General features: G+C 38.4%; 1 protein-coding gene across 3 annotated transcripts in view; it reads left to right on the top strand.

Moving 5' to 3' along the window:
- The window catches only part of mdga1 (MAM domain containing glycosylphosphatidylinositol anchor 1), a 216,138-nt gene that overhangs the window by 62,141 nt on the left and 130,423 nt on the right, over window positions 1-23,574 (top strand). For 2 of the 3 annotated variants that reach the window (XM_085266885.1, XM_085266889.1), the window contains exon 3: window positions 14,529-14,668. The exons of the other annotated variant lie outside the window; for it this stretch is intronic. In XM_085266885.1, the coding sequence (XP_085123011.1) occupies window positions 14,529-14,668 (140 nt within the window). The remainder of the gene's footprint in view (window positions 1-14,528; window positions 14,669-23,574) is intronic. 3 annotated transcript variants of the gene reach the window in all.

The raw sequence follows: 23,574 nt of genomic DNA, 5'->3' as shown, positions 1-23,574 counted from the left end.
GATTTTACTGTTTTTTTTTTATAAATCTCATTTGTCTTGTGAGATACATTTATTTTGGCTTTGACTGATGCTGTTGTGTGTTGTTAATGTAGATTTTGATATAACACTGATAAATATTGTGGACTTTGTGCAAACACTTTTTGGACTAAGAGTAAGAGGAGAAAATGCAGTGTGCACCCCCTCCCTTTCCAACCTTTTTCACAGTAAAGATCATGTAAAACAAGTGAGATGGCAGGTTTTTTTGAAGGATTATATTTGTTGTGTATGTCATGCAATCACTGCAACATGTTTGAAAAGCAGATATATCCTAAGTGTATTACCAAGCGGAGTTGTTTCTAGATGACAGTGCATGTTAACAATTGTTAACATGTCTCTTCTTCATTTCTTTTTTTTCGCCCTACAAACATTTTTAGTAACTGCAATTATCATGACTTGTCTTCGCCATATACAGCAGATGTTGTGCTCCTGCACATCAGTCTCTCACAACAGTAGGGGGACTGGCAAAGTGTGAAAACAGAATAATATTACAGTCTTTTGTCTAAAAATTGAACTGTTCTTAAGGAATTAAACAGAGACTGTTAGCTGTTCTGCATTATAGATTTTCAGTTCATGCTGAAAGCTCATGATAGATTATTTTCTTCTGTTACATTCCTCATTGAACAGATAATCTGCCCTTTTGTGTCATGAATTTCCAGTGCCCCTCCTTTTTTTTTTTGCTAAACTGAGAACTGAGCGCAGCACACATGCAGAAAGTTTTCTGTATATTTAGTGACACCAAGGAATGGGGCTCACTGAATAATTCACAATGCAATACTGTCACAATACAGCAGATGGGCAACAACTTGACTGACAGTTTATGATACATAACAATAGCCATGTAACAGATAAATAAATACCAATATAAAGGTAAAATAAGAAGTAATTATTTATCCATTTAAGTGCAGTGTCTGTTTGTGTTCCTGTGCGTGTGTTTGAGAGAGAGAGAGAGAAAGAAATTACTATTATTTCTAATTTTTTAAATTGTATTTTATATACATATATTTTTTTATTTTATTGATGTATCATTTCAAACAATTAGCTCCTTAGTGTGCTTGCCTTTGTTGTCCTCCATTTCCCCCATCAGTTTCTACTTCCCCACCAGAAATTAGCATACTTTCATTCATTTGACCCTCATTTGTTTAAAAAAGTGCCCAGGGACTCAAAAAACCGACTCTAGTGAATGAAATTGGTGGATGAAATTCAGCTAAACTATTTGCATTGTTTAATGAAAATATAAACATTTGGCACAAGAATACTAATAACAAATAGCTGGACGGAGTGACAGAATATATTACTGTAACATTCGCAGTTGATCGCAAGACTAGACACACTTCACCAATAAAGGATGTGCATTTATGACCCAACAGATAAAAGTTTACTGCACATATTTAGGTCAAAATCATTGAAAGAAGAAATAGAATCCATATTTTATCCAACGTGTCAAAATATCTGCTTAACACATTAGTTTAACAATAACTGTTTCACTAGCTGGGCCCACGTCCTCATTTTAGGTTTGACAACATTTTGGTAGGTAAAGGTGAATGCCTTGGACATGAATTGAGCTGCGGTTTGGGGAAGGCCTCGAAGGGGACTGGCGACGGCTCCCGGGCCAAGCAGATCCCCGTGTACTAAATAGAAGTGAAGAAGTTAAAGAATTGAAAACAAAGAGGGGCAGAGGGTGGGGCACGTAAACGAGAATGAACAGCTTGCAGAACTGGGGAACCTATATAGATGACAACCGGAAGGAGCGTGTTTGGAGGCGTGGTCTCGCTCCTGAAATTCCCATACATAATCTCCAATAAGGAGCTGCACAGTATTGTCACATAATAAAACTGAACAGTATTCGTTACCTGGGATGTTGTATCTTGGGTCGAGCACTTTAAGCTCTGCTTTTCCACCATATAATTACATACTTTCCATTACTGTTAATAGTTTTACATCTTTACTGCATATGACTCTGAATGCTGTGGCTCCTCTTAGAAAGAAAGCCACAAATCAGAAGTACTTGACTCCATCGATAACTCTCAAATGCGCACCTAAAAGCAGATAACTTGTGTGCTGGAGAGGAAATAACATCTCGCTAATTTAGAAAATCTTCAATTTGCCTGAAAAATAGTTTGTTGCTCTATAAAGCAAAACTAAAACTAGAACATCTTACTATTTATCACTGATTTAAGAAAAAAACCTACGTTTCTCTTCAGTACTGCAGCCAGGCTGACAAAAAGTCAGAGCACTGTTGAGCCAAGCATTCATTTAACCTTATCCAGTAATGACTTCATGAATTTCTTTGAACCATTAGCGCTTATAAGGTACTGCAAAATTTTGCAGTGTTGCCTCCCCAGCAGTGTTCTTGGTGACTGTGGTCCCAGCTCCCTTGAGGGCTGATCCACCACCATTCTAACAATCATCCTCATCCAATGAGGCAGCTTCTTGCATGGGAAACCAGACCGAGGCTGGTCATTTTATATGTGATTCATTATAGAAATTATAGTTCATGTCTTTGATAGTGAGCAATCTTACATGTTCAGCAGAGGATCAAATAATTAAATATTTTCCCTGCTGTAGAAGCAAAAATTTGCATTTCTTTAGTTGTTCTTTTTCAAAATATTATTTTCATAGTAAAAGAAATTATTAAACTTACAATTTACCTAAACTGCAGTAAGTTACAGGGACTTATGTACTTGCAACAACTGAAAAAGAGCTGTTGCACACCCACGTTTACCTGACACCTTACTAAAGTAGGTGCAGCAGATTTATATAACAAAATAAATGTCAGTTACTTGCATCATTTTCCAGTGTGTCTATAAATTCAGTAGATATGAGGTCATTGACCCTTTTCTCTTTTTGACTTTCTCCACAATTTTCCTTCTAACTGTTTTAATTCTTTGCTCATACCAAGTCTCTACATGTTCACCTGGATGATTTGGTGGTGGTTTTTTTTGGTGTTACACCCTTGCCTTGCTTTGTGTGTTCAGTGACAGTGACGAGCTTCCACACAAAATAGGATGTAAGCGTGTTAATGTCTCGTTTATGTGCATGCAGCTATTTGCCTGCACTGCTGTGACCTTGCTGTGCATGCATGAAATGGACCAGCTTGTAAATGGACAGACATGAGGCTGACCAGCTAGTCACCAGTAATGACCAGAATGCTGGAAATTAGCCAGTTCTAATCTCTGGCCAGTCGTTCAGTGGATCCCTGTCACATTTTTTAAGTTGATAAAAAAAAAACTTTGTCTTTTCATCCACAGCTCTCTTTTTCCTTCCTTCAAGTCTCTTGTACATGAAAAAATTATGTCTCTCTTTACTGCTGCTGAATCCAGCCTTTATAATGAGTCAATGCTTCATTAAATCCTAATGGCAGCTCAAAAAGGCCTGCGTTAAATGAAGTGTGACAGATTAATGAAGTATTATTTATCAATGAGTAAAACAGCACCAGCGAGACTAATATCAATATCTAAAGTCTAGCTGTTTTGACAAGCAGGGAGTTAGACTCTAGATGTAAGATAATTGCTGCCCTTCTTGCTTTTTCTCCCTGTCTTTCACTCGCTGCGGTGTCATCATTCAGTCTGTATCTCTACCTGCTCTTCATGCTTTCTCCTTTTCACCTTTTCCTAGTCTCGCTCTATACGTGATTTACACATCACGGTTGTTAGGACCTTTCAATCTCTGCCTTTCTTCATCTGTGTGTCTTTATTGAAGTCTGTCTCAGCATTTCTCTGCTCTTTGTCATTCTCTCTTCCCACTTCTGTAAATTTAAATTTTCCAATTTCAGTCACTTTATTGGCATGACTGTTAAAACCGATGGAAACCATAATATCTAGCTTGTTCTTGTGGTACTTCTGAGGATCGCCCACTCCTCCACCACACACACACACGCACTCGTGGCTTTCTCTTTACCTCCAGCTTTGACTCTGACCTTTCATTCGAGCGCTTCTTCTTCTCTCCTCTTTATCGAAATCATTTCTTAGTGCCTCCCTCCTTCTCACCACTTCACCTGGACTGATCACTAAGCACTGTCGGATGCTCTGCCGCAGTTTCCTTGGAAATATACAGACGTGTACACGGACACACACACCTACACACGCACACACATTTTGTTTTTTGTTCACATTAAGTGTTTTTCTTGTGCTCTTAGTCTGTGTGTAAATGTGCATATGTGTGTGTGTTTATGTATGCCATCAAAGGGAGCTGAAGAATTATGGGTGAGTAGAATAAGGTCAGGTTGACTGTCAGGCAGGCAGATGACGTGAGGCACATGCCTTGTCTTCACTACCTCTGTCTTTGCTCCTAGATACAGTGCTTTTATCCTCTGCTCTCAATTTCCCTTTAATTTTATTATCTTTTGCTTTCTTTTTTTCTGTTATATCTCTACTTCATCCTGACTGTCCTGCTCCAGAAAGCTACATTGACTAACCATATGTTACACCCAAGGTGCTTTTTGTGGCATATGCTGTAACAACACAGAAAGAACCAACACACACACGCAATGAAGGCAAAACCTTTGGTGCAATTTCTAAACCTCACCAGCTGTTACTATCCTTTCTCTCGTCTTATCTTGCTCTTTTTAATGCTCTTGTTGTGGGCTATTTTCTTGTCTTAACCCTCCTGCCTTCTTGGGACCTTTTTGTGCCACTGCTATGTGTTAAATGGCTGCCATTTCCACTGTGTTCAGTGGAATATAACCAAACTTGCCACAGGATAGTTTTTACCTGTCAATGTTAATATTCCAGTGTGAATTCCTTAAATCAGCCTAAAATGGCTGAGCAGCAGAAATCCCCACACCCATCACCCTGGAGACCATTTTCTGCCCATTGACTTCCATTATAAACGCTATTTTTCAACCCCAAATTATCATCATATGATTTTATTTTTTCTTCTTTTCTTGGATGTCAATGAAGACTCAGGGCCTTGAAGTTTTAATTTTTAAATTGCAAAAAAAATGCAAAAAAAATAATGGCAGGTCAAAATGTATGTTGGTGCCAATCTTCGGTCCATCTAAAGGCCTACTTATAATGACAATCACATATTACTTCAACTGGTTTTTTGTGGAAATATTTAGTTTCGTTTTTTGGTTTTTGGGGCTTATAACACAGGGCACTCATGTAATAACACTGGGATTTGAAGGGTTAAAACAACGAAAATATAATTAAAACTTTACATGAATATTTCAGGGAGAAGTAGTTTTACAAGGTTGGCTAATTTAAAGTGGAATAAAATATGGATATATGGTCTTTTTATGGCGTGGCTGAGAATGGTCCCTAGGGTGATGGGTGTGAGTTTTTTAAAGGATGGCAGGAGGGTTAACAGATGTTGTGTTGCTTTGAAGCACCATTGGTTGGTGGAAATGATGATGTAGGAAGTGTGAAATGTAAATCTTAAAAAATCATTTGCACATAGAAGAGACATTACTTGAATTTTCTTTTCATTTTTAACATTTTTGATAATATTTTAGTTGCTACTAATGTGGACTGGTACACAACATTATACACATCACTCTGCATTTAATCAGACAGATAGCTGCAACTCCCTGAGCCTAGTTCTGCCAGTGGTTTCTTCCTGTTAAAAGGGAGTTTTTGTTTCCCACTATCGCCATGTGCTTCCTCATAGAGGATCATCTGATTGTTGGGGTTTCCTCAGTAATATTGTAGGGTCTTTAACTTACAGTATAAAGCACCTTGATGCAAATGTTTGTGTGATTTGGTGCATTTTGTGCATTTCGATGTGGATATCTGCTAAAAAGGCCCTAAAAGGGGGTCTTATAGTTTAAAGAGAGAAATCCATGTGTCTGTAAGACAGGTCTGCTGATGTGAGACATTGAGATAACATTACCCATTCAACATCACAAGGTTTTTCGCAGTTAATATTCCCAGTGACAGCATTTAAGAAGTCTCACGTCATTCTTTATTAATGTCAGATCATCCAAACTTGGAGCATTATGCTTCGGATCATGGTGACTTTGCACTTAATGAATTTAAGGAATCTACACAAAGCAGTGATGTGCTCCTGTATCCCTAGCAAGATGTTTAGTGTTGTTTTTAGTAGCACTAAGCTTTACTTAGAGCAAAGTGCGTGTGTGTCTTTGTGTACACTTGCATGGATTTGTCGATTACTACTTCTGAGCAACACTTGACACTTTAATCAAGGTATCAATATATGCTGTTGTGACTTAACTGCACACACTGATGTTTTGTTGAGTTTCAAATTAAAGGTGATTGAATATTTTGTTTACTTCACTTCAGCTTAATTTGCATTAAACACTCCAACATCCAGCGACGCAATTTTATTTGTCAATTTATGTGTTTAAAATAAATAAATGAATACTTCAGTTATATTCACACTTGTATTTTTGTGCATTTTTAAGTGTAGAGTGTTGGGTTGATTAAAAGATATGCAAGTGTATTAAGGTGAAATGCAATTTGTATTACTTACCTTAAGGTGCAAATAGCATGCATTCAAATACAATGATCAGGCATCTTTGTAAATCTATAATCAATATATAATTGACTTATAATTATTAACACATGTTTTAAATTGTACGTATTAATATAACTGCTATCTGGCATTAAATACACTGTCAATATTCTCTTTAGTATGTCAGTATCAACACAGCGAATACTAGATTCAGCGGTCTTTGTAAATGGAGCTTGCACAAAGAGAATGCCAGTCACATATTTCTCTTTTGTTTCTCTTCTCTGTCCTCCCAGCCTTTTCCATACTCTCCTCTGTCCATCTATGCCAAAGATCTAAGCAGTGTGCATCTTTTTTTTGGAACTCTCTCTCTCTTGTTCTTTATCTTTTCATCCTGGGATAGCTCAAGTGCAGCAAATACACTCCTTTGAGGAGTATGTTTGACCACGTTCTACAAACCCCCAATCACTTCGCTATGGGGCGATCGTGGCTCAAGAGTTGGGAGTTCGGCTTGTAATCGGAAGGTTGCCGGTTCGAGCCCTGGCTTGGACAGTCTCGGTCGTTGTGTCTTTGGGCAAGACACTTCACCCGTTGCCTACTGGTGGTGGTCAGAGGGCCCGGTGGCGCCAGTGTCCGGCAGCCTCGCCTCTGTCAGTGCGCCCCAGGGTGGCTGTGGCTACAATGTAGCTTGCCATCACCAGTGTGTGAATGTGTGTGTGAATGGGTGGATGACTGGATATGTAAAGCGCTTTGGGTCCTTAGGGACTAGTAAAGCGCTATATAAATACAGGCCGTTTACCGTTTACCGTTTACCAGTGTCAATTCTGACTCCCCTCACTTCTTACATGTCGTCCGATGAACTTTTTTCTTCAAAATAACAAAGCAACATATATAAAGCAACATATATGTGTGTGTGTGTGTGTGTGTGTGTGTGTGTGTGTGTGTACACGTGTGGCCTGCATTAAAGACACTAGGACTGTGTTTCGAATTAATCAGATTTTTATTTTTGTTTTAGTTTCTTTCTAGTTATAGCAGCTAAAAAGTGGACAAATAATATTTTTGGACCTGAGGGTGAGGTGTGTATAAAAGAGAAGAAAAGGCAAAATTCATTGACTGATGTTAATGCCCAGTTATGTGTAGAAAACCTGAATGGACAAGTTAAAGAGTTCACGAATTCTTATTTTCCCTTTCCTCTGAATTTCCATGTTCTGTGCCTTTTAATAATAGATATTACACACGATGTCAAAGGGAAGAGTCACTCTTCTTGGATATAAAAACGGCAGTGTTTCCAGGAAACTGCTGTCCCCTTTCCTACCCATCTGTTTTCCATTACAGGTGCTTTTTTTCTAGTTTCTCCACCTTTTCTCCACTCCAATCTTCCCTCTGCTCTCCAGTGATCCACCTTTATTGGCTTTTGCTGTCATCTGACATTTTTTGAACGCGCAATCCCTTTGTCCTCTTGCAGTAGTTGTGGTGGAAAACACAGAGTCATTCACTGACAAACAGGTCCACATGCATTAGGTAGCACAGCGTGTATCACACACTATGAGACACTAAATCAGACCCTATTTCAATGTTTTTGTTTAGTGTTCAGTGTATTTGTTTTGGCTATCATACTGGCCGTCAGATACATTATAGCTGTAACATGTTTATAAAAACATAAAGATTTACTTAAAAAATAGGAGTGCTCGGATTATCATGTCAATATGCCATATTTACCCATACAGATTCATTATAACCTGCAATTACAACACCTATGACACATAAAAACATATATAAAACAGCCGAGCGTCCACTAAAGATATAAGCTACAGTATTTGAACCATCCACACACAAACACACAGGCTGTACAGTGATTCAGAAAGAGAGACATGCATACAAATCTACGGAGACATGATCAGAGACATTTATTTAAGTGTTGGTAAACAAATTATGAGTTAAACAGAGTGAATGTAGAGATTACATACGTTATGTAATAAGCTTCTTTTGAAAAGAATGTCCCTTTTCCTTTTCCCCCCCATCTTTTTGTTACTGTGTTACTAGGATATATATTACGTTTCCCTTTATGCAGTGATTCTTGAATGTGTGCGCCGCTACACATGTGTGAGAGCTCACAGATTGCAAGCATTTTGTAAAGTTGTATTCTTTTTTTTGTTTACATTTTACACAAATTCCTAACATTTTTTGAGAAATTGGTTTGTAGATGTCTCCAAAACCAGCATCAAAATAAAATCATAAGGCAGTTAAATAAAAAAAACAAACAAAAAACCCTAAAACAAATAAAATAATTTGCTAGCTAGTGTTTATTCAAGAACAGTCTAGACTTGAAAGCCTCCCACTGAATTCAGTACCAATGAAAATCATATCTGTATGTTTAAGGGAGGCTCATTGCATCTATTTACTGTTACAGAGTAAGATACAGTTAAAAGGAAAAACATCTTCTTGTTCTTTTGTGTGTGTGTTTGTGTGAGTGTGTAAGCAGGGAAACAGCCATTTATAGTTGATTGAAAGAATGAAAAGGTTAGTGAAGGTTAGTCCTTTCATTTATAACTGCCATTTAATGGTCAGGTCAAAAGTTAAATCAATGTCCCTGATGCGTTTTGATATCTAGAGCTCCAATCGAGCCAAAATGAAAAGGATGGGGTCATGACATCAACCATTTGATCTTCCTCCATCCTGTCTGCACAGAAAAATCCTGATAAAATACTGAGGCAATGTGAGTCACACAGACTTTTGGCCATAAGGCTGTTTTTTCTGTGTGTGGAAGACTGTGTGTGTGTGATTAGTGCTTCTGTGGGTCAAATGAACACTTCCCTCAATTGCAGTTAATCAATAAATTCTGTGACTTTTCTCTCAGGCCCCCACTCTCTTATCTCCTTCTGCTCGTCAACCTTTCCTTTCCTTTCCTTTCCTTTCCTTTCCTTTCCTTTCCTTTCCTTTCCTTATTTTCAAACCCTATGTTGTGATAGCAGAGGAAAGGCCACAGCATTGAATGGTCTCTTGTGAATGAAGTGAATTGAGTCAGGACTCATCTGTATGCATGAGAGGCTCCCATAAAGTAACTACGCATATCAATCATGCTCGGCGTGGCTTCGTGTTCGACAGGATTCATCACCTTCCTTGGGATTCCTCTGGCAAGATACAGTATAATGTACATGAAAACACACACAGACACTTACACATGCGTGTATGCACACTCACATTTCACCAGAGCGGGCACACTCAGTCACTCTTTCGACCACAATCACACACATGCTGCTCAGCACTCTGTCAAGCTGTCAGTGCAGTTTGACACCAGCTCTCCTGTCTCATCATTAGTTTTGGTGAGATATGTCCTGTCCCCTCAACAAAAACAAACATGGCAGGCAGTGACAAATCAATTAATCAGACAGGGCATTTGCCGATAGTTATATTTCACTTACAACTAATGTGCATTGAACGTCTCAGAAAAGTTTCCAATAATGCATGGACAACACCTTCAATCGGTTTCCACCAGAACAGTTTTGATCGATGAATCATCAGACTCGGATAGTTTACTGTCAAAGCGCCAGCTCTCCATGACTGATGATCTCTTTCCGTACTAACTGAAACAAAGAGACAGACTTGCTTCTTTATGCTATGTTGATCAGAAAACATGAACGCCTGTGTGATGGTCTTTGTTTTTTGTATGTGAAATGTATATTCAGTAAATGGACATTTTATAGGGTATATCAAACTGTAATAGTTGTCAACCAGATGTAGGATTGTGGAAAATTATAGGCAGGTAAAATTATGTTTATCTTACATAATGATTTTCTCATGGTTGTTGGGTTAGTTAGTTAGTTGTAGTTGGGTTTTTCTTCTTGTTAGAGTGTAACTAGAGAAGAGGTGTATCTGTAGTCATGCAGCCTGAGCCCTCTTGCTTTATTTTCATCATTTCTTGGTTTTGTTTTTGTCTGTATTGGGCTAGGAGTCTCCCTCAAACCAGCCTCTCTTCCCCTCAGTCCTTCTCTCCTCTGGCTTTCACCTGCTTTGGTCTGCAGTTTACAGTTATGATTATTCCAATTTTTCTTGTTTGTTCTGTATCTTCCTAAGTTTCCTTTCCGCTTAATTTTTTTTTAGTTTTAAATATATAGATATAGTAATTTGTCTCTTAGTCCCTGCTTTCCATTTTCAGTTTTATTCATTTAGGTTCTCTGCCTACCTGTTTTCTAAATCTATGCAATGTTATTTTTCCCCACACTTGAATCCTTCTCCATTTCCTTTTATGCTTTCCTCCCTTCTGTAAGTTTCTGTTTTTTCTGTCTTCCTCCTCTTGCCTGTTTTATTTTCTTCCTTCTTTTTTTTGCTCACCCTCTCTGCATCTCTCTCCTCCTCCTCTTTCGCAGCCTCCCTTTCTTTAGTCGATCAGACAGTTGAAGCAGCCAAGCTGCCGGAGGCTAGAACAGACAGAGGAGCCGCTCTGTCCGACCTCCCTCCCTCTCCAGAGAGGCAAACTAATGCAGACACGCCAATAAGCTGTAAGGAGATAATTATTCACCATTTATATCAGCCCGACATCTTTTCACGATAGTGCAGCACACATCTGGAACCCGGCTCTGTTACTCCACATAGTAATTTTTAGGTTTTTATCCTTTTATGGGTTACATTTTAATTGATTGATCAGGAGAGATTCATGCCGGGATGTTAAAGCTTAAAGGTTACAGCATACTTGTCACTGGAAAATCCACTTTACTGAACAGTAACCTAACAGCAAAAATGTTAGAAAATAGCAGATAAATTAGACATGATCTCCCCTCCCATTGAAACTACTATTAGTGTGCCCTTCAGCAAGGCATTTAACCCTCAACTGCTCCACGTGATCTGGTTACTCTCCTGCATAAAGCCTGCATTTATACTGAGCGGCTCCCTTGTCTAAATGTGGTTCGGTGTATGAACTAGAGACAGCTTGAGTGCTGAAAAGACCTGCGTTTGTTAAATCATTTAAATGAATTTCAACATAACCAAGAAAAAGGAGCACTGCATTTAAATCTGGCTTACATTTCAAACTTTTTAATATGTTTAAAAAGTGTTTTTTTGTTCTTTTAGCACAAAGTCGGGAGAAGTTAGAGAAGAAATGGTTTTGGGATGATTTTTTTTTCAGTACAAGACTGAAGCAGTAAATGATTGACTGCTTTTTTGATGAGCTCCTCAAGCGCACAGTTTCGTTTACAATCACAAACACACAAACACACATTCCTTTGGTGCACACAGCCAGCATGTGCTTACTGTAATACGTACACGAAATGAGTAACTGCGCTCATACCACAAATGCTCTCGTTTCCTCTTTTCTTTTCTAAAATATAAATCTTCAGAAAATCAGAACAAAATGATGATAGCCAAACAACAAGATTCACAGATTGCTTTTTGTGGGCACAGAGGTCTGGTCACTGACAGTACCAATGTGGTTTAGAAAGCTACAGCCAAAAGCCAAAATCACAGATTTTATTAAGCACGTCTTTGCAACTGGGAGTCAGTTTGACCTACAGTCTTCTCTTTCATCAATTTTACTTCTTTTTGGGGGGGATTAAAAAAAATATCCCATAAATGAAAATATCATTAAAAAATTACAAATATAAGCAGAAAGTTACACTCGCTGTGCTGTCACACCTTAAGCTATTAGCATGAGCGGGAACATAGAGAGACAGATTTTAAACCTTCTTTTATTTTGAACTTGATTTCTGGCTGTGGATCACGCCAACTGTTGTTATGTCTGATCGAGTTGAAGTTTAAGGTGAACAGGCCGCCCACTTTCTTCCTGTCCGTTCAATGATAACAGTCGTACAGCACAGTGAAGATTTGTTCTCCCTGTGAATCGATGCTAATCACATCATTGTGCTGCCCCGTCCCCCATGTTTCTCTCTGGGGTTTCACACTCCTCTCTGGCCTTTTCCTCCTCACCCGCTGATTCTCTCGCTCTGTCTCCATTTCTTCCCACCCCCCTCCTGTCTTACCTCATCATAAGGGAGGTGAAGCCATCTGAGTCTATTTGCACGCGAGCCAGCCTCCACATGGGTCAGTGCTGTGCAGATGTTGTCACCGCAAAGAGTTCCCATCATGCATCTGTCATACATTATTGCTTCAGAGTATGCCACAAACTGCTTTCTACTCCATGTTTTATTGAGATGTGGGAGTTTGTTGATTATTATAACAGGACAGATAATCTTGTTTTCATTTTTTCTTATGAATACTGTACACATAGATTTATTTATTTATTTATTTTTGGGGGGTGTGGGGGGGAATCAATAATGAACCAGCCTTAGACTTTTTCAGATCAAAATCAACAACTGAAATTGGAATTAGTTGTATCTTTGGTCATGATTTGGGCCATAGACCACTTGTTCCATTTGGATCCAATTTAGACCAGAAGATCAAACATCTGGACTGAAGAAAAAAGTCTGACAATTTAATAAGCTGTTGATATTTTCTACAACAAAAATATTCAAACCCTCTTCATAAAAAAGTTTGCTTCTGTTTATTGAGATTTGCAGACTTTCATTTATACATAACTCTCTTAAAGTCTCACCATAATATTTCAGTTGGGTTGAACTTGGTTAGGACTTTAACTGGGCTATTGCAACACCTTGATTCTTTTTCTTTCTCAGCTATTCCATTGGAGATGTCATGGCTACTGAACGGACCCACGCGCAGACAGTTCTTTCAAGGAAACAAAAGGGGATTTATTTACAATAGGGATCACCTTAGTGCAAAATATATGTACAGTGAGTTGGGAGGGGGTCCAGGGCTCCAGGGAGAGAAGGGGGGGGGGGAATCCACACACACGCTTCCTCTTCCACTCAGTCACCGCCACCGCTCCTCCGCACACACGCACTCCTCTTCAGCCGCACTCGCTCCAACACTCCACACACTGCCCCACTTGGACAGGTCCGGTGATTCGGTCCAGAATCTACAGACAGAAGGTCAAAGGTTAGTTCCACAACATAAAACACGTGTAAGCGATTCTTCTTTGAATATGCCGCGAGCACGAACTCAGGTGGTTCGACGTTCCAGCGGTGAGCTGCTCTGTGCCACTGCCTTAAATAGCAGCTGGGGAAATCAGCCAGATCAGCCGCAGGTGGACACCATCCACAGGGGTGCGTGGGCCAAGAGTGAGAGCCCGTAATGAGCTCCACCCAGGCAGAGAGGAGGAGGAGAGACAAAAAAACTAAAACTAACAACAACAAAACCTGTAGCCAGCGTGGGCCAACCAGAGAGACACGGGGACCGTGACAGGAGATTTACTGGTATGCTTGAGCTGGCCTCACATCACAGCCTAGAATACTTTGGTATACAGAGGAGTTCATGGTTCAGTCAGTGATTGCAAGTCTAAATCATCACCTACTGAAATGCTGTTTTTTGGTTTTCACTAAATACGGTGCTGTGCATAATGGCCAGACGTTTCCACTTTGGTCTTGTTTGTCTAAGGGAAATTTGTCCAGGGGTTTTATGGTTTGCTCAGATACAACTTTGCAAACCTAAGTTGTGCTGTCATGTTCTTTTTAGAGAAACAAGGCTTCAGCTTGGCAACCCTTCTAAACAAGCCATACGAGTCCATTTGATTTTTTTCCACATGATAGTATAATGCAGACTGACACAGGTTACAACTACCAACTTTATTAAACCTATTTTGTAACGTCTAAAATATAAAACTTCCATTACCGCACAACTAAATCTGTAAAAGACAAAAACATTGGTCCAGAGTGAAGATTCAACCTTTTGAACTTCTAAAGGTGACCAACGTTTCAGTTTCCCAATAAATGTCCGCATTCCCTCAGACACTGATCCACATGACACTGCTACAAGTACAGAAAAAAAAGACAACTCAGATCATGCAGATAAAGGAGTAATGTGATATATTTATTTATCTGAGTCATCAATACTAGCACTAGTGTTACACATACACCCACAAGACTATGACCTTTAATTCTGCTGCTGAAATGTTACTAAATATGTAATGTGGTTTTCTCTTCCTTTGTGTTTGTCTGTGTGTATATGTGTGTGCCTGCATGACTACATGCTTGGTTGTGGTGTATGTGTGTGTGTGTCCATGCCTTCTTTCACAGCTCCTGCCAACGCCCAGATTGTGCACTCGGGCGCAGCATGTAACGTCAAAGATGATAACATGAGTGAGAGAATCTACACCATCAAAGAAGGAGACACACTAGTGCTTCAGTGTATTGTTAAAGGACATCCACGACCCCAGGTAAGCTCCAAGATCTCCCACTGGGCATTTATTAAAATGTGCATTTATACATGCAGTATATGTTCTTGGTGATCCGCTGTGACCTTCACTGAGCGAGCAGGTACGTTCCACCTCTCTTGCTCAATGATACCTTGACAGCAATGTCTCTTGTCATTCTAAAACATAGTTTTAGCAACCATATGGGCTACTCTCGTTTAGTGTGATGAATGTTTTGATGTAAACTTGTGTTTGATATATTATCTATTAAAATGCATTTATGTAGTTTATTAAAACTGGCATTTAAAAAAAATCTAATACATAAAATTCCTGTATTTTATGTATGAAATGGATAAAACTAAAGCTTATAAGACCATGCTATATTTATGAAAGTAGCACCCATGTGTCCTTTGGTTCGTCAGAGTCTATCACTGATTGCAGTAGTATACTCAAAGAGCATTGATCAGCCGACTGTCATCAAGAATTTCCACATTTTCAGATCTTTCCTGTCTTGCTGGATTCTCAGTGTTCAAACTCTAGATTTTTCTGTCTTTATTTGCTATTTTCCCAAGACAAATATAAGAGAGCCTAAGGTCATGTGAAGATGATGATGTTGTTATAATGCATGAACACCTCCTCAAAGCTGGGAAAATTCAACTTTGTTTACATGTAGGGACTATTTTCACTGCAGCACTTTCAGGCAAAACATGCTGGTGACTGAAAACACTTCAGGCAACATGGACACATTTTATCATTACCATCAGTTGCCCTGTACGCCGTAGCATAAATAATATGAATCACCAGTGAGTCATTACTTATGTTTATCGTGTCATTCTTTTGTTTGTTGTGGTTAGTCACATGATCTCTTAATTTACTCTGTTTACACTGGAATTAACTAAAGCCATACTTTCCTTTGTTCACTCTGTGAAACATTTAAGCCAACTCCAAACTTGTTACACACACACTTTAGCACCCTTTTAGTATCATTTTTATCTCATTTGAATGAGCAACTGATGACCGTGTTTCCACCTGCACATTTCACAATAAATATTACTCTTCCTACAGTATTGTTCAAAATGTTATTAAGCCTATAGAGAAGGATTACCTAATGGCTCTTCACTAAAATTGTGCTGAAGCTCAAGGTCGTGGTCACACTTGTCATTTTACAAGCAATAACATGTGAAGTGAGGTGGTTTTCTGAGCCATCTCAGCTACAATGCCACTGGTGTTCTGGTTTTACAGGGAGTTTAGTACATGAACTCTGTTTTACCTGCAAAAGGATGTATTTTAACCAAAACAGTTACCATTTCTTAAACCAATCCAGTGTAACCATCTAAAGTATTCAGAATAAGTTACTCTCGTTGAGTAATGCAAAGGAATACGTTACAAAATACATTTTGGGCCATGTATTCTGTAATCTGAAACAAGTAGTTTTTTTGTGCCTTATCCTAAATAAGGAAACATTGAAAACAAAAAGGAAAAAAAAGATGTTAATAGTTCAGACAGGACTGGAATCCCAGCTTGATGGGCAAAAGCCTAGCGATTAGCTTATGCCTCTGCCCACCCACTTTTGAGTCCAAAGGAGCCTAGAGCGTGGTCTTTCCTCACTATTTCTGTAAATACACGTATATATCTTGTATGTGACAAAGAAGGAGAAAGAGATTCAGTACATGTAATTTTGCCCTTTAAAATGGTTTTGATGAGTAGGGGCAACTTTATATAAAGAATCTGCTTTCTGACTTCATATCATCAGTTAAGTTCTACGGAGCGATTAAAATGGAAAAATCTGTACTCTGTACTTAACCTCCTAAGACCCGCACTCTTCCACGGCATGCATTTTTAATTTCTCTTTGATATTTGGGCTGATTGGGACCCGATGAATGTAAAAACAAAGAATTAACAGATTTTTCTTTTTTTTTTCTTTTTTTTTTTTTTACCAGATTTTTGTTCCTAAGAAAAATGAGAGCCTCATATGAGGATATTAGTTTAAAATTTTGATAGAACAGCAGCAGTATAATGACCTCAAATTGTGATGTCCACATATGTGGACGTTAGGTCCTAGGAGGTTAAACTGTTTCAGTTTAATTATAATACCTGCATTTAGCGAGGCTAACTCTCCAGCTACAGTAATGCATCTCATGTAAATGACAAACTATATTATTATTATATTATATCTACATTGTACTATAAAAATAAAGTTCTCAAAACTAGCACAAGAATGATCACATGTACTGTGAATATAAATAAGTAATGGGTATATATTAACCTACATTAGAAAGAATTGAAGAGGATGAAACCATTGTGCATGCTAGGCTTTGCGTGCATTAGTAATTTGTGTACTTAAAGGAGGATTGCTTTAATCTTTTATAAAGACATATTTTACATACACAGTATGTACATATAAGCAGTCCTTAAAATATATGACCATACTAACACCAAATATACGCATTAACAAAGAGTGAAAAATACTTTCCAAACAGCACGCTCATAAAACTTGAGCAGGAGGTGCAGTCCACCTTCGACCCATCTGGCTCCCTGGGTTGAACCCCAGTGAAACATTTTGCATCAGGATCTCTCTGTGAGCATACATCTGTGTGAGCGTACATAGCTAGATGAAATGAAATGAACTGAGGTGACTGTGGAGGGGTTGTGTGTGTTGTGTGTACTTGTGTGCAAGTGTGTGAGGTGAGAAAAGCAGTGTTCCTCACGGGTGCATGTCCACTGGCATCACATCAGCATGAATAAAACAGCGCCTGTGTCTAACCCTTGTTTTCTTCTATTTGTGTGTATGTGTAACTCGACGATGGATGTGTATGAGTGTGTGTGTTTAAAAAAAAAACACAACGAAAAAGGGCTTGATTGCATGACTCTGCAGATGCAAAACAATCATTTGTACGAAAGGCGCAGAGTCTAATTACATACCAAACTGTTGACCTTACCTGCCCATACTAAGAGTGGCTGTCTTTCCCATTTGTTTCCTCCAATTCTCTCTGTCTCTGTGACTCGCTTGCTCTTGGATACAAACATAGACACACACACATACAGATGTAGACTTTAAATTTACAGTCCGCGTTGTTAGAAACAAATGCAACTTTTAATAAAACTTTTATTTTCAGCAACGCTGGAATAATCATTACACAAAACATACTCTGCATAACACATACTACACAAGTTCATTCCCCTAGAGCATTTCAAAGCTGTAGGAAATTGCGTCAGTGATTGCTTGTTCTCAAATAAAGAACTAGTAAAGAGGTGCAGCTCAGGAAACATTTGCATTTCTCTGTCATTGCACCAGAAATGGAATGAGAAGTAATATATCTTTATTATATCATTCACATTCAAAGTCAAAGAGGAAAATATGTATGTAAATTGCTTGACAATTTTATAGACATTCCAAATAAAAATAAAAATATGATTATTTAGTCGATCAAATTTGAAGAAAATAAGTTAATTACTATGGCCACTGTGCTTTTGTTCATTTAGACATCATTGTGAGTATTATTAAAAACATCCAATTCTGATTTAAAACAATCTAAGCCAAGGTCCGAGCACTTCTAAACTTTTAGTTGCTTTTGTTAGTGTTAGATTCCATGATGTCAAATGGCACCTGGACCCGTTGAATTTACTACTGAGCTACTCCAAGTGTAGAACAGTCAGTCACCTTGGATTAAAGAGCAACATCCTGATGTTTTTCTAAAACCACTCTTTACAACATATTTTAGAAGCTGAAAGCCACCAGCTGTCAGACTTGTAGGGTCATATCCATGTTGTGTGAAATGAAGAAATAAGGATGTGGAACAGGCTGATGGACCAGAGCTGTTTAGCTAGAGCTATTTGAAATTATTAACTCTACCAAAGGTTATGGGTTTTACCCAGCTTCGTAATGCAATTTGCTAATGTAGTAACAATAATAATTCAAATGAACAATAAACTGGAATGTAAATTGAAATCACATACAAAATGCACTACAAAGAGAGGCGAAGACAGAGCTAAGATACAAACGCAGAAAGAGAACATAATGGGTCAGTGTGGGGTCAATAACAAGGAATTATGGCGGCACTGGAGAAGTCAGATCCTTTCTTAGTTACATTGTGCTATAGCTGTGTTGGTTTCTGCCTTAATTATTCATTGTGCAAGTGCAGGATACAACCCTCAGAGATCTGGCTGAAAACGACATACTATTATTACAGTTTCTGCACATTTGTGGGCAGCCCCTTACTGATTTGATTCCTAGCTTCCACCACATCCCAGAAGTACCATTTAAGTACAGTGAACTGAGAGACCAGACTGTAATGATATGAGCTGTGAAGGACTGAGCGTTGCCATTATAAGATGTTTACAGTGGACAGAGTCAGCAACAATGCTTTTGAAGACTTCAACATTATAATTATACTCTATTACTAAGGGGCTCAAAAATACCCTAAACCCTTCCCTAACATCAGGATTTATGCACACTAAGTATTTATGCCAAATTCTGATCCTTTCATCTCACTGTCTTTCTGTCTTTATGTGACATGAGTGGCACCTGGTGTGTTCATCTGATGCTGTGGTCCATTAGGGGCCCTCTAAGCCCGTTCTTTTAACCGGTTATTTGTTTTACTGTTGCCTTTCCATCAACTTGACCGAATATGGTGATTTTTCTCTGAACTCTGCCATCAATAAAGCATTTTCACCATGAGCCACTGCTCACTTTTTCCTGTTTTGAACCATTCTCTGGAAACTTTAGAGATGGTTGTGAGTAAAAATCCCAGTAGATCGGCACTTTGGAAAAATCCTCAGTCAGCCATACCATCAACAACCATACCACATTTTGTTTGTTTTTTATGCAGATTTGGTCATTTTTCAGTTGTGCATACATGCTGCAAATTGTTTCATATATCACATCCAAAATAATGTTCTTTTGGATTCTGATCTGGTGATTGGAGAGGGAATTTGAAGGCCATGTTATTGAGTGATTGCATAAATTAAAGTTAGCAGCATAAACCTGTTACTGACAAACAGATGTGCTAGTGTTTTGTTAGTGTTTTATGCTACATTCATTAAGGGAACATGAAACACATCACATACAAAAACCAGAAAAAGATTTTTACTGTTACAGTGGACGTAAACGGTGAGAGTGCTGACCTCTGTCCGACTGTGCTCTGCTTGAATAGCACACTGTAGCATTCTGCACTGTGTCCCATTGGGGTTACAGAGTTTCCACTGATCTCCTTTGGCTGTATTGAGAACTTGATCCTCGTCACCCCAGCTTCTCCTCCATCCATCCTTACTTCTCATGCAGTCTCTTCCTTACACATATTGAATCTCCAGTTCTGGCAACACACAAAGTTGTGGTTTCAGGTATTTTTTTTCTGGTACATTACATTTTATACATTAGTCATAGTGACTAGACTAAAAATGAAAGCTCACAAAGCCGTTTTTGTCTGTTTGCTCTAACATGTTGCACTTTTGTAAATGTTCACAATAGGCATCCAACCTATAAGGCTCAGGGATTCTTTGGATGAAACGACTCTAATATTAATCTAACTTATGATGTTTTCAGCCACAAAAAGATAATATTACTACTTAAAAATCATGTTCTTGCAACCTGTAATAGAAAAATACAAGTTAATGCAAGTTGTTGTACAATTGTCTATACACGTAGTTTGCTTATAAACAGAAGTCTTCTTTGTAATTTGTTTAACTATTATCTGACACATGTATGAACTGTCTTTATCAGTATATAGGAATTTGGGGTGTGAAACAGACTCTTTGTATGATCCTTAGTAGAGAAGAAGCAGGTTCAGAATCATAATTTTATCTTCTGTGAAAGTAAAACTACTTTCACTCCAGACAGACAGCAGATATTCTATGTATGTGATAAGCCGAGCTTTATAGGCTGGGGGTTTCTTTTTCCTTTGTTGCCACATACCCACAACAAAAGAAAAGAAACCCTTCTGGACCCCTTTGGACTCTTCATAAAGGTTGAATAAAGAATATAAGAAGACACTAGGAGTCTTACAGTCTGTAATTTAACTCAGATTTCTACCACAGTCCCTCCACCAATTTCATGCAATGTTCTGGGGATTTAGCTTTTTCTTTTCTCAACCTCTACCTTTACATGTATACACATGAAAAAGTAGGGAATAGTGCTCTCTCTTCATTACTATACTTTCCATATTTGCACTTTGCAGGGCAGAGAGATCCCACAGCAGAGCGATAGAGCCTGATATATATTTTTGCAGTATTCGTCTTATTATATTAGCTCTGCCTGAAATTCTTTTTATATGAAAACTATATGATGCACTATGACATGTGAAAACGTGGCGAAAGATTATTAAAAGAAGAATCATCAGTATTTTCAAAACTAAGAAATATCTAAATAAAGTATAGTCAAAACCTTTTAAAACAGTTTATGCGGTGTTATCTTTCTTAGCAATTGTATAAAGCTACCAATGTTTTTATGAAAAAGAAAATGAATATATGTATAGGTAATGCTTTATGTTGTATATGCACAACTTGATAACAAAGTAAAAGTGCCGCTTTGTGGGTAGCTCATAGTGTAATACATAGAAATATTACAGAAATAATCTTATTTCTTTTCTGTTGGATCATTTCTGTTTGTTTTCCATAGGAGTAGAACTGTTTTCATCTTATTTTGGAGATGGTCGCTTTATTCTGTTGAATGTTCACCTCATGAAGAAGAAAAAGAGATATGACAGCTACTGCAGTGAACTGCGTCCTTCCCCCACTCCCCATCCTAACTGGGAAGTTTGTATTGGCCTCTAGGTGTTGGCAGACAGGCAAGATGTTCCAAGTGTTCTGGCAGCTTTGTTATTATTTATGGCTGTACTCTATTCTAACACGAATGTCCTCATAATGCTCTGTTTTCACCCTTCAGAGAAACAATAGACTTACAAATTTATGCTGACAACATTTTAATGCATTTATTAATAAACACACCCACTCCATAGCAGACCACACTAACTCTTTAAAAACATTAGGGCTTTATATTTTATTAATCACGAGTTGTTTCATACCAGTTCAGAGTGTTCTGCCTGTCTCTGGTTTCTGGCTTTGTGAGGGAGCTACTTGTCCCACATTTTGATGAGTCGATTTAAGATCACAGGAATATGATGTATGAGTTCTGATTGGCAGTGGCTTTTCCTACATTTTCAGTCTACATGTATTACCAGTAAAGACTTTTATACTATGTATTATTTTTTAATGCAAGGACCATTTTATTCGCAAAAACTTTCATCTGTGCCTTCTCGGAGCGAGATGATTCACTTTCTCCGCTTTTTCTCTCTCACTTCAGCTTGCTCAGAAGAAGGAGGATCCAATTTAGCCATGTGAGGCCAGCCCAATAAATAGCTTCTTTACTGAAAATGAGACTGATTGAGGATTTATCCAATCCTTTATCAAGACTGATTGTTTACTTTTGCCTGAGCTAGATTGGATTGAAATGGGAGCTCTCACTCTGAACCATACAGAGGAGAGAAAAATCTAATCATTTCTTTCTCTGTCTATGTCTTTCTTTGTCTATGTCTGTTTTCCTCTTTTTGTTGCTGCCTTCTCCTTCATATTGTCTCAGTCTCTGCTTTCTCCTTTTTATCACTCACTACAAGTCATTTCTTCCCTTTACTCTTCTTTCGTCCTTGTCTTATCCTTCTCTCTTCCACGCTTATTTTTTCTTCATCCTGTCCCTGCCTATAGCTCCTTAAATTCCCTATTCCACACTGCCTCTTTTTCTGTTCATTTTAAGCTCTCGCTCTCATTTCTATTGTCTCTATACTTCAGACCAACTGCAACAAAGCATATATCAAGTCAACAACAGTTTAGCTCACGGACCATCTTACTTTGGGAAAAGTCAAACTGTATGCATATTGTGTTCGCAGAAAACAAAACAGCAGGCCCATACTCACCTCTTTGTTTTGTTTCATGGCAAAAAATGACCTTTGACAATTTTAAAAGAATGAGTTTTTCAAGACAAGGTGACACGTTGCCTTTCTGCTACGCTGTCCTTCTGCCAACCTCATTGGTTATACCCACAAATATTTTAAGACTCTTTAAAGAAAGAAGGAAAAAGAAATCAAAGTATGTACACAAGGAAAAAAAAATCAGTGTTAGAGGTCACCTACAAGGTGCTCGTAGCATCACTCAAGTTAACTCCTGAGACAGCGGGGCTTTTAGTTAACAAAGCACTGTAGTCTCGCTCACAAAGCTTTTCTTGTTACACACACATAGAGCTCGCACACACACTCTCACAGCTTCTTCAAAAACACAATAGGAGAGTAAATGGTTTTTCTGAAAGTGATTCCTACCTCCTTATTATTTATTCATGGGTCTTCTGGTCATTGCAACCTTGAGACTTGCATGGGTGTGTGCGTGCGTGATGAATTCTATACGAGGAAAAGGTAGAGAGAGAATTATAGATGAGAAAAGTGGAGAGGCAGAGAAAAAAGAAGTGGGAAAGAGGAAGGAATGGAGGGAGGAAGATGAGGGCTGCGGTCTGGAATATGGTTTTGGATTTCTGCCCTTGAGGGGTGAGTGGAATGCGATCGATAGTGAGGCTGAAAGCAAGGCTGATCAGGTGGCAGCACGAGGCTGCACAGGCACTCAGCAAGAACACGACCTAGACACAAACAAGGTCACTGCTTGACCCCTAAGTGGATGGAGAGGAAGAATGAAGAGGAAGATGAGAGCAAGAAAAAAACAAGAAAGATGGAGAGAAGAAGTCTGAAAAAGACAGGTTAGGGGAGGAAGAAGAAGAAGAAATGGACTTGGAACTAAAAACAATCAACTCTCTCCTTTTTTTATTGCAGTAAAAAAAAAATACAAGGATATGGTGAAGGGACATGAAAACTTTAAGGACTCGATGAAGGAGATAAAACATGATTGTGATTAACTTGAAGCATCAAAAAATTGCATAAATAATTGGTAACGTGTAA

This window comes from Mchenga conophoros, linkage group LG1, assembly GCF_057382185.1.
Source record: "Mchenga conophoros isolate Kocher_MC1m ecotype Shallow Benthic linkage group LG1, M_conophoros_male_GT1.1, whole genome shotgun sequence".
Lineage (NCBI taxonomy): Eukaryota > Metazoa > Chordata > Actinopteri > Cichliformes > Cichlidae > Mchenga > Mchenga conophoros.
This window is presented reverse-complemented; position numbering and strand designations above follow the sequence as displayed.